This window comes from Arachis stenosperma, chromosome 7 (genome assembly GCF_014773155.1).
Source record: "Arachis stenosperma cultivar V10309 chromosome 7, arast.V10309.gnm1.PFL2, whole genome shotgun sequence".
NCBI lineage: Eukaryota > Viridiplantae > Streptophyta > Magnoliopsida > Fabales > Fabaceae > Arachis > Arachis stenosperma.
In genome coordinates, this window is record NC_080383.1 from 23,822,925 (window position 1) to 23,839,215 (window position 16,291).

The 16,291-nt window shown below is 35.4% G+C and overlaps 1 protein-coding gene across 1 annotated transcript; it reads right to left on the reverse strand.

The window, feature by feature from the left end:
* Positions 1–11,595: 11,595 nt before the first annotated feature.
* Positions 11,596–14,488, reverse strand: LOC130940173 (sedoheptulose-1,7-bisphosphatase, chloroplastic). The gene is made up of 8 exons (XM_057868237.1): positions 14,241–14,488; positions 13,991–14,110; positions 13,534–13,719; positions 13,374–13,455; positions 13,052–13,273; positions 12,808–12,908; positions 12,620–12,691; positions 11,596–12,069 (listed from the first exon to the last, which is right to left on the reverse strand). Exons 1-8 carry the CDS (start codon positions 14,343–14,345, stop codon positions 11,788–11,790), a joined length of 1,170 nt encoding a protein of 389 aa, XP_057724220.1. The 5' UTR covers positions 14,346–14,488; the 3' UTR covers positions 11,596–11,787.
* Between the last annotated feature and the right edge of the window lie 1,803 nt (positions 14,489–16,291).

Below are 16,291 nucleotides of genomic sequence, written 5' to 3' on the forward strand. Positions count from 1 at the left end.
TTCTATCAGAAGATCCCTATCAATTTTTAACTGAGTTCTTACAGATCTGTGATACTGTTAAGACTAATGGAGTATATCCTAAAGTCTACAGGCTCATGCTTTTCCCTTTTGCTATAAGAGATAGAGCTAGAACATGGTTGGACTCACAACCTAAAGATAGCCTGGACTATTGGGATAAGTTGGTCACGGCCTTTTTGGCCAAGTTCTTTCCTCCTCAAAAGCTAAGCAAGCTTAGAGTGGATGTTCAGACTTTCAAGCAAACTATGAAGTTTGGGAAAGATACAAGCAGTTGACCAAAAAGTGTCCTTCTGACATGCTTTTAGAGTGGACCATTCTGGATATATTCTATGATGGTCTATCTGAGTTCCCTAAGATATCACTGGACCATTTTGCAGGTGGATCCATTCACCTAAAGAAAATGCCTGCAGAAGCTCAAGAACTCATTGACATGGTTGCAAATAACCAATTCATGTACACCTCTGAGAGGAATCCTGTGAGTAATGGGACGCCTCAGAGGAAGGGAGTTCTTGAAATTGATGCTCTGAATGCAATATTGGCTCAGAACAAAATATTGACTCAGCAAGTCAACATGATTTCTCAGAGTCTGAATGGATTGCAAAATGCATCCAACAGTACTAAAGAAGCATCTTTTGAAGAAGAAGCTTATGATCCTGAGAACCCTGCAATGGCAGAGGTGAATTACATGGGTGAAGCCTATGGAAACACCTATAATTCCTCATGGAGAAATCATCCAAATTTCTCATGGAAGGATCAACAAAATCCTCAACAAGGCTTTAATAATGGTGGAAGAAACAGGCTTAGCAATAGCAAGCCTTTTCCATCATCTTCTCAGCAACAGACAGAGAATTCTGAGCAGAGCCCCTCTAGCTTAGCAAATATAGTCTCTGATCTATCTAAGGCCACTTTAAGTTTCATGAATGAAACAAGGTCCTCCATTAGAAACTTGGAGGCACAAGTGGGTCAGGTGAGTAAGAAAATCACTGAAACTCCTCCTAGTACTCTCCCAAGCAATACAAAAGAGAATCCAGAAAGAGAGTGCAAGGCCATTGATATAATCAAAATGGCCGAATCCAAAGAGGAAGGGGAGGACGTGAATCCCAATGAGGAAGACCTCATGGGACGTCCTCCAGACAGAAAGGAGTTCCCTATTGAGGACCTAAAGGAATCTGAGGCTCATATAGAGACCATAGAGATTCCATTGAACTTTCTTCTGCCATTCATGAGCTCTGACAACTATTCTTCCTCTGAAGAAGATGAAGATGTAACTGAAGAGCAAGTTGCTTAATATCTAGGAGCCATCATGAAGCTGAATGCCAAGTTGTTTGGTAATGAGACTTGGGAAGATGAACCTCCCTTGCTCATTAGTGAACTAAATACATGGGTTCAGCAAACTATACCTCAAAAGAAACAAGATCCTGGTAAATTCTTAATACCCTGTATCATAGGCACTATGACCTTTGAGAAGGCTTTGTATGACCTGGGATCAAGTATAAATCTTATGACACTCTCTGTAATGGAGAAACTGGGGATCTTTTAGGTACAAGCTGCAAGAATCTCATTAGAGATGGCAGACAAGTCAATAAAACAAGCTTATGGATTAGTAGAGGACGTGTTAGTGAAGGTTAAAAGCCTTTACATCCCTGTTAATTTCATAATCTTAGACACTGGTAAGGATGAGGATGAATGCATCATCATTGGAAGACCCTTCCTAGCCATAAGAGGAGCTGTGATTGATGTTGACAGAGGAAAGCTAGTCCTTCAATTGAATGGGGACTACCTTGTGTTTAAAGTTCAAGGATCTTCCTCTGTAACCATGGAGAGGAAGCATGAAAAGCTTCTCTCAATACAGAGTCAAACAAAGCCCCCACAATCAAACTCTAAATTTGGTGTTGGGAGGCCACAACCAAACTCTAAGTTTGGTGTTGAACCCCCACAGTCAAACTCTAAGTTTGGTGTTGGGAGGTCCCAACAATGCTCTGAACATCTGTGAAGCTCCATGAGAGCTCACTATCAAGCTATTGACATTAAAGAAGCGCTTATTGGGAGGCAACCCAATTTTTATTTATCTATATTTCTATTGTTCTTTTATGTTTTATTAGGTTTATGATCATGTGGAGTCACAAAACAATTGCAAAAATTAAAAACAGAATCAAAAATAGCAGAAGAAAAAGCATACCCTGGAGGAAGAGCTATTTGGCGTTTAAACGCCAGAAACAAGCATCTATCTGGCGTTTAACGCCAGAAACAAGCACCAAGCTGGCGTTTAACGCCAAAAACAAGCATCAGACTGGCGTTAAACGCCAGAAACAAGCTACATTTGGGCGTTTAACGCCAGAAATAAGCATCAGTCTGGCGTTAAACGCCAGGATTGCATACAGAGGGCGTTTTACACGCCTAAAAGGTGCAGGGATGAGAAATCCTTGACACCTCAAGATCTGTGGACCCCACAGGATCACCTCAGGATCTGTGGACCCCACAAGATCCCCACCTACCCCACCTCTCTCTTCTTCACACAATCTAATAACACTATACCCTTCACCAATCACCTCAATCTCTCTTCCCCATTACCCCTTCACCAATCACATCCATCCACTCTTCCCCATAAACCCCACCTACCTTCAAATTCAAAATCTCTTTCCCACCCAAACCCACCCTAAATGGCCGAAACCAAACCCCTCTCCCTCCACTATATAAACCCCTCCATCCTTCTTCATTTTAACACAACACTACCCTCTCTTCTCCCCCTTGGCCAAAACCTACACCTCTCTCCCTCTCCTCCATATCTTCTTCTTCTTCTTCTATTCTTTCTTCTTTTGCTCGAGGGCGAGCAACATTCTAAGTTTGGTGTGGTAAAAGCATAGCTTTTTTGTTTTTTCATAACCATTGATGGCACCTAAGGCCAGAGAAACCTCAAGAAAGAGGAAAGAGAAGGTAATTGCTTCCACCTCTGAGTCATGGGAGATGGAGAGATTCATCTCAAAAGCCCATCAAGACAACTTCTATGAAGTTGTGGCCAAGAAAAAGGTGATCCCTGAGGTCCCTTTTAAACTAAAAAAGGGCGAATATCCAGAGATCCGACAAGAAATTATAAAAAGAGGATGGGAAGTTCTCTCCAATCCCATTCAACAAGTCAGAATCTTAATGGTTCAAGAATTCTATGCAAATGCATGGATCACAAGGAACCATGATCAAAGCATGAACCCAAACCCAAATAATTGGCTTACAATGGTTCGGGGAAAATGCTTAGATTTCAGTCCAGAGAACGTAAGGTTGGTGTTCAACTTGCCTATAATGCAAGAAGATGCACGCCCCTACACTAGAAGGGTCAATTTTGATCAAAGGTTGGACCAAGTCCTCATGGACATATGTGTGGAAGGAGCTCAATGGAAAAAAGACTCAAAAGGTAAGCCGGTTCAATTGAGAAGACTGGACCTTAAGCCTGTGGCTAGAGGATGGTTGGAGTTCATCCAACGCTCCATCATCCCCACTAGCAACCGATCCGAAGTAACTGTGGATCGGGCCATCATGATCTATAACATCATGATTAGAGAGGAAGTAGAAGTTCATGAAGTCATTCCTCTAGAACTCTACAAAGTAGCCGAAAAGCCCTTCACCTTGGTAAGGCTAGCTTTTCCTCATCTCATTTGCCATCTATGCACTTAGCTGGAGTTGTCATAGAAGGAGACATCCACATTGAAGAGGACAAGCCCATCACTAAGAAGAGGATGGAGCAAACAAGAGAGCCCATTCATGGATCTCAAGAGACGCATGAGGAAGCTCATCATCAAGAAATCCCTGAGATATCTCAAGGGATGCATTTTCCTCTAAACAACTATTGGGAACAACTCAACACTTCTCTAGAAGGATTGAGTCATAACATGAACCAATTAAGGGTGGAACACCAAGAGCACTCCATCCTTCTTAATGAGATTAGAGAAGATCAAAGAGCTATGAGGGAGGAGCAACAAAGGCAAGGAAGAGACATAGAGGAGCTCAAAGACACCATTGGTCCTTCAAGAAGAAGACGCCATCCTCACTAAGGTGGACTCATTCCTTAACTTCCTTGTTCTTATCTCTCTGTTTTTCGGTTCTATGCTATATGTTTGTCTATGTTTTGAGTCTTTACTACATGATCATTAGTATTTAGTAACTATGTCTTAAGGCTATGAATAATTCCATAAATCCTTCACCTTTCTTAAATGAAAAATGTTTTTAATATAAAAGAACAAGAAGTACATGAGTTTCGAATTCATCCTTGAAATTAGTTTAATTATATTGATGTGGTGACAATACTTTTTGTTTTCTGAATGAATGCTTGAACAGTGCATATTGTTGATCTTGTTGTTTTATGAATGTTAAAATTGTTGGCTCTTGAAAGAATGATGAACAAGAGAAATGTTATTGATAATCTGAAAAATCATAAAATTGATTCTTGAAGCAAGAAAAAGCAGTGAATAACAAAAGCTTGCGAAAAAAAATGGTGGAAAAAAATTAATAAAAGAAAAAGAAAAAGCAAGCAGAAAAAGCCAATAGCCCTTAAAACCAAAAGGCAAGGGTAAAAAGGATCCAAGGCTTTGAGCATCAATAGATAGGAGGGCCCAAGGAAATAAAATCCAGGCCTAAGCGGCTAAATCAAGCTGTCCCTAACCATGTACTTGTGGCATGAAGGTCCAAGTGAAAAGCTTGAGACTGAGTGGTTAAAGTCGTGATCCAAAGCAAAAAGAGTGTGCTTAAGAGCTCTGGACACCTCTAACTGGGGACTTTAGCAAAGCTGAGTCACAATCTGAAAAGGTTCACCCAGTCATGTGTCTGTGGCATTTATGTATCATGTGGTAATACTGAAAAACAAAGTGCTTAGGGCCACAGCCAAGACTCATAAAGTAGCTGCGCTCAAGAATCAACATAATAAACTAGGAGAATCAATAACACTATCTGAATTCTGAGTTCCTAGAGATGCTAATCATTCTAAACTTCAAAGGATAAAGTGAGATGCCAAAACTGTTCAGAAGCAAAAAGCTACAAGTCCCGTTCATCTAATTAGAACTAATATTCATTGATATTTTGAGATGTATAGTATATTCTCTTCTTTTTATCCTATTTGATTTTTAGTTGCTTGTGGACAAGCAACAATTTAAGTTTGGTGTTGTGATGAGCGGATAATTTATACGCTTTTTGGCATTGTTTTTAGGTATTTTTAGTAGGATCTAGCTACTTTTAGGGATGTTTTTATTAGTTTTTATGCAAAATTCACATTTCTGGACTTTACTATGAGTTTGTGTATTTTTCTGTTATTTCAGGTATTTTCTGGCTGAAATTGAGGGACCTGAGCAAAAATCTGATAGGAGGCTGAAAAAGGACTACATATGCTGTTGGATTCTAACCTCCTTGCACTCGAAATGAATTTTTTGGAGCTACAGAACTCCAAATGGCGCTCTCTCAATTGCGTTGGAAAGTAGACATCCAAGGCTTTCCAGCAATATATAATAGTTCATACTTTATTCGAGTTTAGACGATGAAAACTGGCATTCAACGCCAGTTTCATGCTGCATTCTAGAGTAAAACGCCAGAAACACGTCACAAACCAGAGTTAAATGCCAGAAACATGCTACAACTTGGCGTTTAACCCCAAGAGAAGTCTCTGCACGTGTAAAGCTCAAGCTTAGCCCAAGCACACACCAAAGTGGGCCCCGGAAGTGGATTTCTGCATTTAGACTTATTTCTGTAAACCTTAGTAACTAGTCTAGTATAAATAGGACTTTTTACTATTGTATTTTCATCTTTGAACGTCTAGTCCTGGGACCTAGTCTTTTTCCCTAATTTCAAATTCACATGCTATTTGGGGAGGCTGGCCATTCGGCCATGCCTAGACCTTGTTCTTATGTATTTTCAACGGTGAAACCCAACATACAGCTTGCCATAGAAAGGAGTAAGAATGATTGGATGAAAGCAGTAGGAAAGCAGAGATTCAGAAGGAACACAGTATCTTCATGCACTTATCTGAAATTCCCACCAATGAATTACATAAATATCTTTATCTCTATTTTATGCTTTATTTATCTTTATATTCTAAAACCATTATAACCATTTGAATCCGCCTGACTGAGATTTACAAGATGACCATAGCTTGCTTCATACCGACAATCTCCGTGGGATCGACCCTTACTCACGTAATGTATTACTTGGACGACCCAGTGCACTTGCTGGTTAGTTGTGCGAAGTTGTGACAAAGTGTGATTCACATTTGAGAGCTCCAAGTCTTTGGCGCCATTGTTGATGATCACAATTTCGTGCACCAGCCATCATCACCAATGCAGCAGTGACTTGAGGGGGTGGTTAACTGCATGCTGACATATAAAATACTATAGGAATAAGAATAGACGAATGATATCGAAAGAGAGTAGTATTATGTAGAACTTACATTTTAAAAGGAGCTGCTGGCTCTGTGGGTGTGCTTTTAGTAGGTTGATCGGGGTTGTGGAGTATTGTAGGGTTAAACAAAAGGTTTTGAATTAGAAAAAAAAAACCAATTCCACCTTAATTCACAGGAAATACACCGAAATAAGAACCAAATACACCTCTATAAAAGACATGTAAGCAAATATTATTCCTTATCCCTTAATTGTTTCTTCTATAATTTTCTCGCTTGGAGACTTTGGAGGGGTTGGTTCACTCTGCAAAGGGCTTGATGCTCTCGTCTCTGATGGAGGTAGTCATACTTGAAGCGGAACTTTAACTAAGACAAAAATAAAAAGTTAATAAACTCTCTTCAAAATAGAAGATTAGAAGGTTGAAATTTAGTTAGAAAACTCACATCTCGAGCCGTTCAGATCGCGAATGTGTCTCTTTCTGAACAACAATCATTTTTTGGTGAGCTGGGTCATTGAATGATTCATCTTCTACACCCAACCTGAAATCCACCGAAATCATGTCAGAATACACCTCAAGCATTGAATAGAAACACAACCTCTATTTTTTAAGAACTTACTTAGTTGTAGATTTTTCTTTTTTTTTCTGCCTTTTTTCTTGAATAAAATATTAATGGACTTTTTTTTTTCTAAAAAAATATATATACAGAATCAAAAGTAGAAGATCGTGACACAAGAATTAAGCAAATGGCAATAGAAACAGAAATTACATTCTATCACTTGGTTTGTTTACACTGTTTTGATCCGTCTGTGTTTAAAACACATGATCATTTTCACTTCCCAAGTTCACCTCCGGCATTCTAAGGACAAAATAAACATCATTCAGTAAAAGTAGACTGTTTAATTACATCAGGATCTACGAAATTTTATCAAATAAAGGATCTTACGTTTCAAATGAATCATAGTGAGATTTCATCAATGGGAGCCCAGCTTCCGGTATGGCTGCCCTTTTTTCTTGCATCCTGGGAAAGCAAAAAAAATCATCAGCAAGAAAAACACCTTAAAATCGACAATATACACCCAAATTCAACATACCCTTGTGCAGCCTTTTCACTTATTTTTTTCTTTTTTGATTCTCTAAAAAATTGTTGTATTTGTTTAGTTCTGACATCAATTCTGACAGTACATACAAAAGAATAAGTTAACAAATAAAAGTTTGATGAAAAAGAGTAAGATAGCTTTACAATGTGCTTTCATTTTCAGAAGATGAATCCTCAACAATGTACTTTCTTTTTCTGGATTGCGTCCTGGAAATTAAAGAAGTATCAATCATACAAACACAATAAAATTGATGATAAAATACTCCCAAAAACAATGGATACTTTTTTGGTGGAGTCTGAACTTTTTTCTTCGATTTTTGTTTTATTATTGGCTCCGATTCTTCACTTCTAACAAGAAATGAGAAATACTTTGTCAATACATAAAATTTTGATATAAACAGAAAACATAGTAATGCAATGACAATTTCAGAATCTCACTCATCATCAGATCCACTTTTGCTTTCCAAAAAGGAATCCTTTACAATCTGCTTCCTCTTTTTAGATAACATTCTGGATAGCAAATAATCATTAGCAAAAAACACCATAAAAATGATAAAATACACCAAAAAATATTACTACCTTTTTTGTTTTTCTGGTTGGTTGTTTTCTTGTTTTTGTTGGTTCCTCTAAGTCTTGTTTAGACTCAGACTTAGAGAAAATAGCAATATCACTCTCCGACGAAATGTCCTTCTTTTTTTTGTTTTTTTGTTTTTGTTTTTCTTCTTTTCTTCCTTTTTCATTGTCTTCAATTTTTTTTAGTTATGCCCTCTTGATGATGCCCTGAAATAGTTAAAACATTAGTTTACACCATGTACATAAAATAAATACACCTAAATTAGAGATAGAATTCTTTTCAGTTACCATATGACCTTCAATTTCAGCTTTGATCCTCTGAAGCAGTAACTCCCTATTCCAATGCCTTACCCAGGGCGGTCTAGGAATTGCATCTGCATTCTTATTTTTGTGTTTTGTTTCATGAAAGTATACAATCATCAAGGTATAGAGGCAGCCATCAATGGATTTTTTTTCAAGTGGTGCTTGCTTATGCCCTTGATGATGAATTCGAGGACATTTCTACCCCAATTCCACTCCCTTATGTTGTCCAGATGAAGAATTGGAGGCATGTGGACTGGAGAAACTTTGTTTATCGTTGTTGGCAACAAGAACGCCATTTGAATATAGATGATGAAAATCCTTTTAAAAATAAGCCGATCTTCATAAGTGTCAACACCAATATCCATCATCTCATCTGTTAGATTCTTCAATGTTTTGTCCTAGAACCTTCTAAAAACTTCTTTTTCATCCTCAGATGACTATTTAAAATTAACTTTTTCTGGAAACAGGTTCCCTACAAAAGCAGCAAAACAAGATCACCAATTACACTCCAATTCACTTGAAATATACTGAAATCCCAGCCATATGCACCTCATTTATTTTTTGATTACATGAGATAATATGAGTTTAGAATAATAGATTACGAAGAATAGATTACAAATAATGCAAGTATAAAGGTTTTGTGCAATCAGTTACCAAATACATTCAGGCCAATGGCAGCTCCTATATTTTCGGGGTTGATGGTCAATTCACCGTACTGGATGTCCAATCTGTTTCTTACCACATTAAAGCTATATGCTAACTCCTTCAAGAGTTTATGTGGCAGATACATCGGGGGAATGTGCATCAAACCATTAAATCCCAATTCCCGGACGATGGCTTTCTTTTCTTCGCTAATGTGTTGGAATTTTTCATTCAATAATCTTGTTGAGCATCTCAGATCTTTGATTTTCTATAAAGAAACGAAGCGAGAATCATTTAAATAAGCTATATTTATATAAAGAAAATTGAGTTGGTCTAAAATATATGTGCTTGCATTGTATTTTTTTTCACCAGGGTTCTTACTTGCCATTTTTACGATAAGAAATAAAAAATATTGTTAATAGATAAAAACATCAACAGTTACACTCGAATATGCTTGATATACTCCCAAATACCAGCCACATATACCTCTGTTATTTTTTGGATTTTATGACATAATATGAGTTTAAAATGATATTCAAGTCAACCAAACATGCATAAAATGACACCAGAAGTACAAGACAGTACTTTGTTTCTAGTTACATCAGTTATAGGACAACAACACCAATTACACTCCAATTTGATTGATATACACTCAAATATCAGCCACATACACCTCTATTATTTTTTGGATTGCATGACATAATATGAGTTCAAAATGATATTCAAGTCAATCAAACATGCATCAAATGACACCAGAAGCACAAGTACAAATTCAAGAACAACATCATTAGTTACAGTCGAATTTACTTGAAATACAGCAAAAGTTTCTATTTATACAAACTCAGTTCCAAACATGCACAAGAACACATTAAAATATACATTAAACTATTCGCGAAACAGAACGTAAAACAGTTATCATCGATTGAACTGTTTGACAAGAACAGTAATATCTATTTTCAACCAAGAACACATAATGAATCTACTTAATAAACAGAAATACGATTATATAGTGTTTCGTGTTCGAAATGAGAAAGAGAAAAGTGAAAAACCTTGACGACTAGTGAAACAGTACCTTGAATAATTTTTCTTCTTTTGTTTCGGTATTTTTTGATGAAGATTTTGAAGTTTTCTTGTTGATTTCCTCGAGTGTTTGGCGACGATTTTAATAGTTTTTTGAGAGATTTCGAACGTGGTTTGAATTTTTAGGGTTGTGGTTTTGATCGAGGAAGAAGAAGAACCGTCTTTCAAATGGTGAGTGAACGCGCTATTGAAACGGTTGAATGGAGCGTGTGTTTACACACTCGTATAGATGAAAGTTGTTTTTGTTAGGTTTGACCCAACCTGTATGACTTGTAAGACAAAATGACTTATATATATAGTATTCCTATAAATATATAGGGTAAATTTGAAACAAAACAAAGAGTGTAATAAAATTTTTCTGCAATGTTGAGACTCAAAATTCATGTAAAAACTAGGGTTAAAATGAGGTTTTTTATTTTAAAAATATTTAATTTTAATAGAATTTTTTACTTTCAGAAACATTCAGCGTTAAAATTAACGGCAATATGGGTTCACTGTGACATAGCATCTACCTTGAATTTTCAATTTAATCAATTGGGACATCGATTTTTCACTTTGTGACTTATATTAATTCTTTGAATATATTTAAAATAATACATAAACTATGAACCACAGACACTTCGCTGAATTATCGTGTCCGTATGTCAGACACATTTTGGACACGACACTCACCGACACTCGTTTGATACGCGTGTCTGTTATATTCAATCGTGTCTTAATAAAAAATAAAAAATTCTTCTCCGGACACATTTAGACACACTTAAATACCATTGCGTATCAGCGTGTCCAATCTTATTCTTAACATATATTTTTAAAATAAATTTAAATTATAGTATATATTATTATTTATTAAAACAAAAAGATATTTTAAATATTTGATATAATTAAAATAAGAGATTAAAAATAATTAAAAAATTAATTTATATTTTAATATCAATAAAATATAAAAATATCATTACGATTTATCTAAAAAAATACTTTATATCTTATATGTATGCATGTTCCCATGTTTTATAAGATTTTAAAATTTGCATATCAGTGTATCCTGTGTTATATCGTATTCCGTATTCATGTCAGCGTGTATCATAACGTAAAGAAAAAGTATAGGTAACCTAAAATAGTTCCTAAAATTTTCAACATGAATCAAAATAATCCCTCACTGCTAAGGTTCTTAAAATTTACTTTTTGTAATACCTTCGTTCTTAATTCAATTGTCATTAGCACATATACTATTAAGTATCAATACAGTAGATCAAAATGATATTCCAAATTAATTAATTAGACTCATTTTAATCCTTTCATCAATATAAAACATATAATAATGATTAAATTAAATAATAAATATAAAATAATGATGTCTCAAATTCATTAAATTAAATATATTTTAAATATTAGATGCATAAAATTATAAATATTAAATTAAATAAAATAACTCTGAATTATTCTTCCTCTAGTATTGGCTGTATTGCCGTAAACTTATGATTGTAATAAGAAATTAAGAACAGATTAAGTGATTGGCTTAATGCACAATGGGATTCATGGCTATATGTACTAGTCATACCAGCACAAATTCAAGTTTGTCATCATAGTCATAAACATAATATATCTATGACTAAGTTGTACAAATTACATATTTTATCTATATAAAAAAAGAGCAAAAATAAAAGTTGAGATTGAAAATTGGATGGCAAGAAGAATCTTAATCAAGCAGCTGCTCCAACAGGTACACCACCCTTGAGCCTAGATGAACCATAAAGGGTTTCTTCAACCCTAATGATCTCATTCTTTGATCCATAAGCAACTTGAGTTCTGTCATCAACATTGGTTATAACTTTGTCTAGCACAGATTGTTGACCATCAGTGCTGTAACCACCAGCATTCTCAATCAACAACCCCAAAGGAGCCACCTCAAACAAAAGCCTCAACTTGGCTTTTGCTGATGGGGATGCCACGTTTGTGAATATGCCCTTTTCTTTTACAATAATCTGCAATTCAAAAGAAATAGACACTTTGAATGCTTGGAAATTTTCTCTGTTAGCATGAAAATGAGCTTCAAACATGTGTCTCAAATAAAAAAGGAAGCCAAGGATGTCAACAAGAGACAGTTTAAAATTTGTCTCATGGTTCTGTCTTCATTGTCCCCATCTTTTAAGTGTGAAAATTCATGTTTAGTTGTTTTTACGTGAAATTAATAGTTAAAAATTGTTAGATAAAAATTCAGTCAAATATACCAAATTATCTGACGATTCTTAATTATCAACTTCACATAAAAATATCTACATATGACTATGTACTTGTCTCAACTACCAAATAGGTTTGTCACTTATATATGAATATATTCCATGCTCATGAAACACTTAAGTGGATTACACAAGAACTGCATATTAGTTAACAGAGTGCCATTTGAAGGGAGAAAAAATAGTATAATCCTTATTATAAGATATGTTAAAATGTCACTGTATCAATAGATAGTAGTTTCTCAAAAATAAGGCATGCATGATTGAGTTAGAAAAAGTAAATAAATAAATAAATAACCTGGTTGACATCTGGCACCATTCCTCCTGTGTATCTCAAAGTGTACTTTTCAGTGACATAGTAGTTGATTAACTGATGAACAAAACAGAAAGATGGAATAAGAATTCATTCATATAAATGTCATCATCATAGTAGAGGTAAATCCTCAATTTTTTTCTGCTATAAGACTTTGGTTAAGAGTGTTAGACCTTGTCATAATTGGGGTTGTCAGCTGTGGCTCTCAAATTTCCCGGGGAGAATAATTTTCCCTCACCAATTTCTGTAGTCTCTTTGACATGCTGCCATTTTCCTAAAATATGAACAAGATATATAACTTTGTCATATCAATATATCATGAACCTTTGCACATTTGCCAAAAAACTATAAAAGATAAAAGGGTCTAAAGTTAATCAAAAGTTTTTAAAATATTATTAAGTTTTATTTTGTTTCAACCTTCGTCAAGAAGAAGAAATTCATGAGTTCCGGGAAAGCCTTTAACAGCAATGACATAGGTGGTTCTAGGACCCATAACACCCATGGCGGCGGCGACTTGATCTCTACCGGTGACTCCGGTCAACTTATCGCCTGGCCACACGCCAAAGATTGTTCCAACTGTGAAATTTGTGTCCACTATGCTGGATCCATCAAGGGGGTCAAATGCAACACTAAATCCACCTGTTGTTTAAGTTGCAAAATTCACACACAAATGCATCATAATCACAGAAAAAAACAAATGACATCATTCCAAGAATTGAATTGCATTGTCATTAGAGACCTTCCACTGGACCTCCCATGTCGAGGAGCTCTGGATTTTCCTCGGAACATGCATACTTGCATACATGAGAGTATTCCAAAGCCTATGCAACAAATAAGATAGCATTTGTTAGAATTCTTTTACATACAGCAATTGAATTCTTAATTGATATTGAAAGAACCTCAAAGAGAAGCTTGTTAGCTAGCAAATCAACAGCAAGCTGCTCATCCCCAAAGGAATTCACACATTGTGTTCCACCACAAGATGCTGTCTTCACTTTGAAAGAAATTGTTCTTAGTGCTTCTCCCATCGACATCAACAACCTAATCAACCCCTTATCTGGTGTTGCCTTGGTAAGGAATTCTTCCTACGATTCACAAATATATTCCAAAATTAGTTTGTTTCAGATTGCATTGGACAAAGACAAGATAGAAAAGTTGTGTCTGTTCCTATATTTGTTTCATTTTTTATAGAGTTTAATTTCAATCTACGTAGTCGTCCAATTACATCCGTTTGTGTAAAACTGCTTTACACTGAGAGTTCATCAAAATTAAATTCTTTAAATAGATTTATATCTTCTGATATTTATCGTGAGACAGTTATTTAACGGAAACTTTTGGTATGTATAAGAAACTCACCAGACTGTCACCAATTTCACATCTTGTTATGTGTGAAACGCCCTTTGCCTTTGAAACCTTGTGTGTTGATTTGGATGACACTCTTAGTGATTCTCCAAATAAAGAGCTTGATTTCAGACTCTGTAAAGTTGAAACATTCATTCTCTGTCATTCAATTCACAAGTCACACATATATATATATAGTGCAAGTATTGAATCATTTTCATATATATGGACTCTATGTTATGATTGTAGTGCTTATATTAATTACCTTGAAGCCAAAAGATGGAGATATAGAAGGAGGAGAGTGCTTGAAAGGAATACCAGTAGGCAAGAAAGCAGCACGGGTAGTATAGCATGCTATGCCAGTTTCCATGGCTGCAAAAACGTGCAAGTATTAACACAAAAAAGCTTTGTGCTTTGTTGTGTTCAAAACTTAAAAGAGGGGATAGAAAGCAGTGTAGAGATATAAGGTTATATGTGGTTGAAGTATGCATGAAGTGCCACGTGGCATGTGCTGAGTAGATAGATAGGCTGATGAAAGATACTGGTTTTTGAGGGAATAAAATAAAATGTATTTAGCATCTCAACAAGTATTTATTTATGTGGTTGTGGTATGGTCTTATGTAGTAAGAGATATGGTGGGGTGTGGTAGCCCCATTCTTTGTTATTTTGTGACATGCTGCGGTTACATTTGTTCTTTGTTGCTAGTTGATACTTTAGGAAAAGTTTCTTAAAATATGTGCACATTAAATAAGAGTTCATATGCACATATTTTAAGAAACTTGTACACTATGATTTGATCATTATTATGTAAAATTGTAAATAAATTTTACATCATTAACAGATTATATATTACAATAAATGTAACTTTTTAACTTTTAAGGATGTATTCTACAAGTCAAACATTTTTTACATTATGTCAATGTATGATTAAATCTAACTGTTTATATATCAATTATATTTAAGAAAATTACCTCAATCGATACCTTAATCTGAACAACTAACTATAATACTTATTGTTCTAGTTGAGTTTATATCCTATCTGGAAATGTCAATCAATTTATATTAATCCTTTTAGTTGAGTTTTGAATGATTGTGGTTGAATTTGTTGCTTTGCTTCATAAGCTTCATGTTTAGAGAATTTATTATGTTGAAACCAGTTAATAAAAATTGCTTGGGACATTCTAACACTCTCTGTGACAAAATTCTCCTAGATTTTTCTGCCATTTGCACCATCAGAAGTTCTCATATTGTTAAAGTTGCAAGTGTGAGGGGATATGAAATTAGTCATACATCAGCATCTTCTCATCTTATATTCTCTCATTTGTTCTTCTTCGAAGTCTTGCCGGTGCTCGAGAGAAAGATCAGGAGACAAAAGGCCTAAAATGCTTAAATTAGTTCAATTAGAAGAAATCAATAATTTTTCATCATTGGTTAAAGATTGCAGGCTTCTGGTTGCTGCAGCCACAAAATTTTACCCTCTCAAAAGGATGTATAGTATCATGTCATGTGGATTCAGTGACTAATCAATTTTTTTTTTGGCCAAGACATTATGATTTGGTTATTGTTACTATCACCTGACCTCACAGCTCCATGAAGGGCTAAGTTATTAACACGTGGTCTTAGTTAGTTATTGATCACAACTTGCATGCAGTGATGGTTTGTTGTAAGTTAGTTAGCTTGTAGAATTAGTTTCCTGTTGCTAAAGTTAGTTATCTGATAGAGTCATCTCATTTCCTCTCCTCTCTGCTCTCTCTTTCTCACTCTTTTTCTGCATGATCGATCACAGTGTGGAGTGGAGCCTCTGATCAGCGAGTTTGCGAAGAAAAGATCTCGAGTGAGTCTCCGTTTAAATCCTCTGTTTCGGTGACCTCATGGCAGATACAATTCATGTACTTAATTTCTTTTTTACTTTGATTCTGTACATATGGTAGGTCCATTCTTTAAGATGGAAAACGCGAACAATGCATGAAAAGGAGATGATGGTGGAATCGTGCTTGCGAACTGCATTAACTCTTACCTTCCTCCTACTATCCAAATTTTCAGCATTTGCCTTCAAAAAGTAAGATTGTTAGTTTCTTCTTGATTATACAGTGTTTAATTTATAAGTGTTACGTGGATTGCAATAACTAAATTTCTTACAAGGACTTTGAAATTTATGATGCAGCAGCACTGAAAGTTTTAATTTTAAGAACATGTTTTCGGATTAAAAATTAGTATCATCCATGGGAATAAGTAAAGAAAGAAAGTGACAAATTGTGTTCCCAGTGACTATAATTTCACTTGTCTGAAACAGTTTTCAGACTAGAAGTATCATCC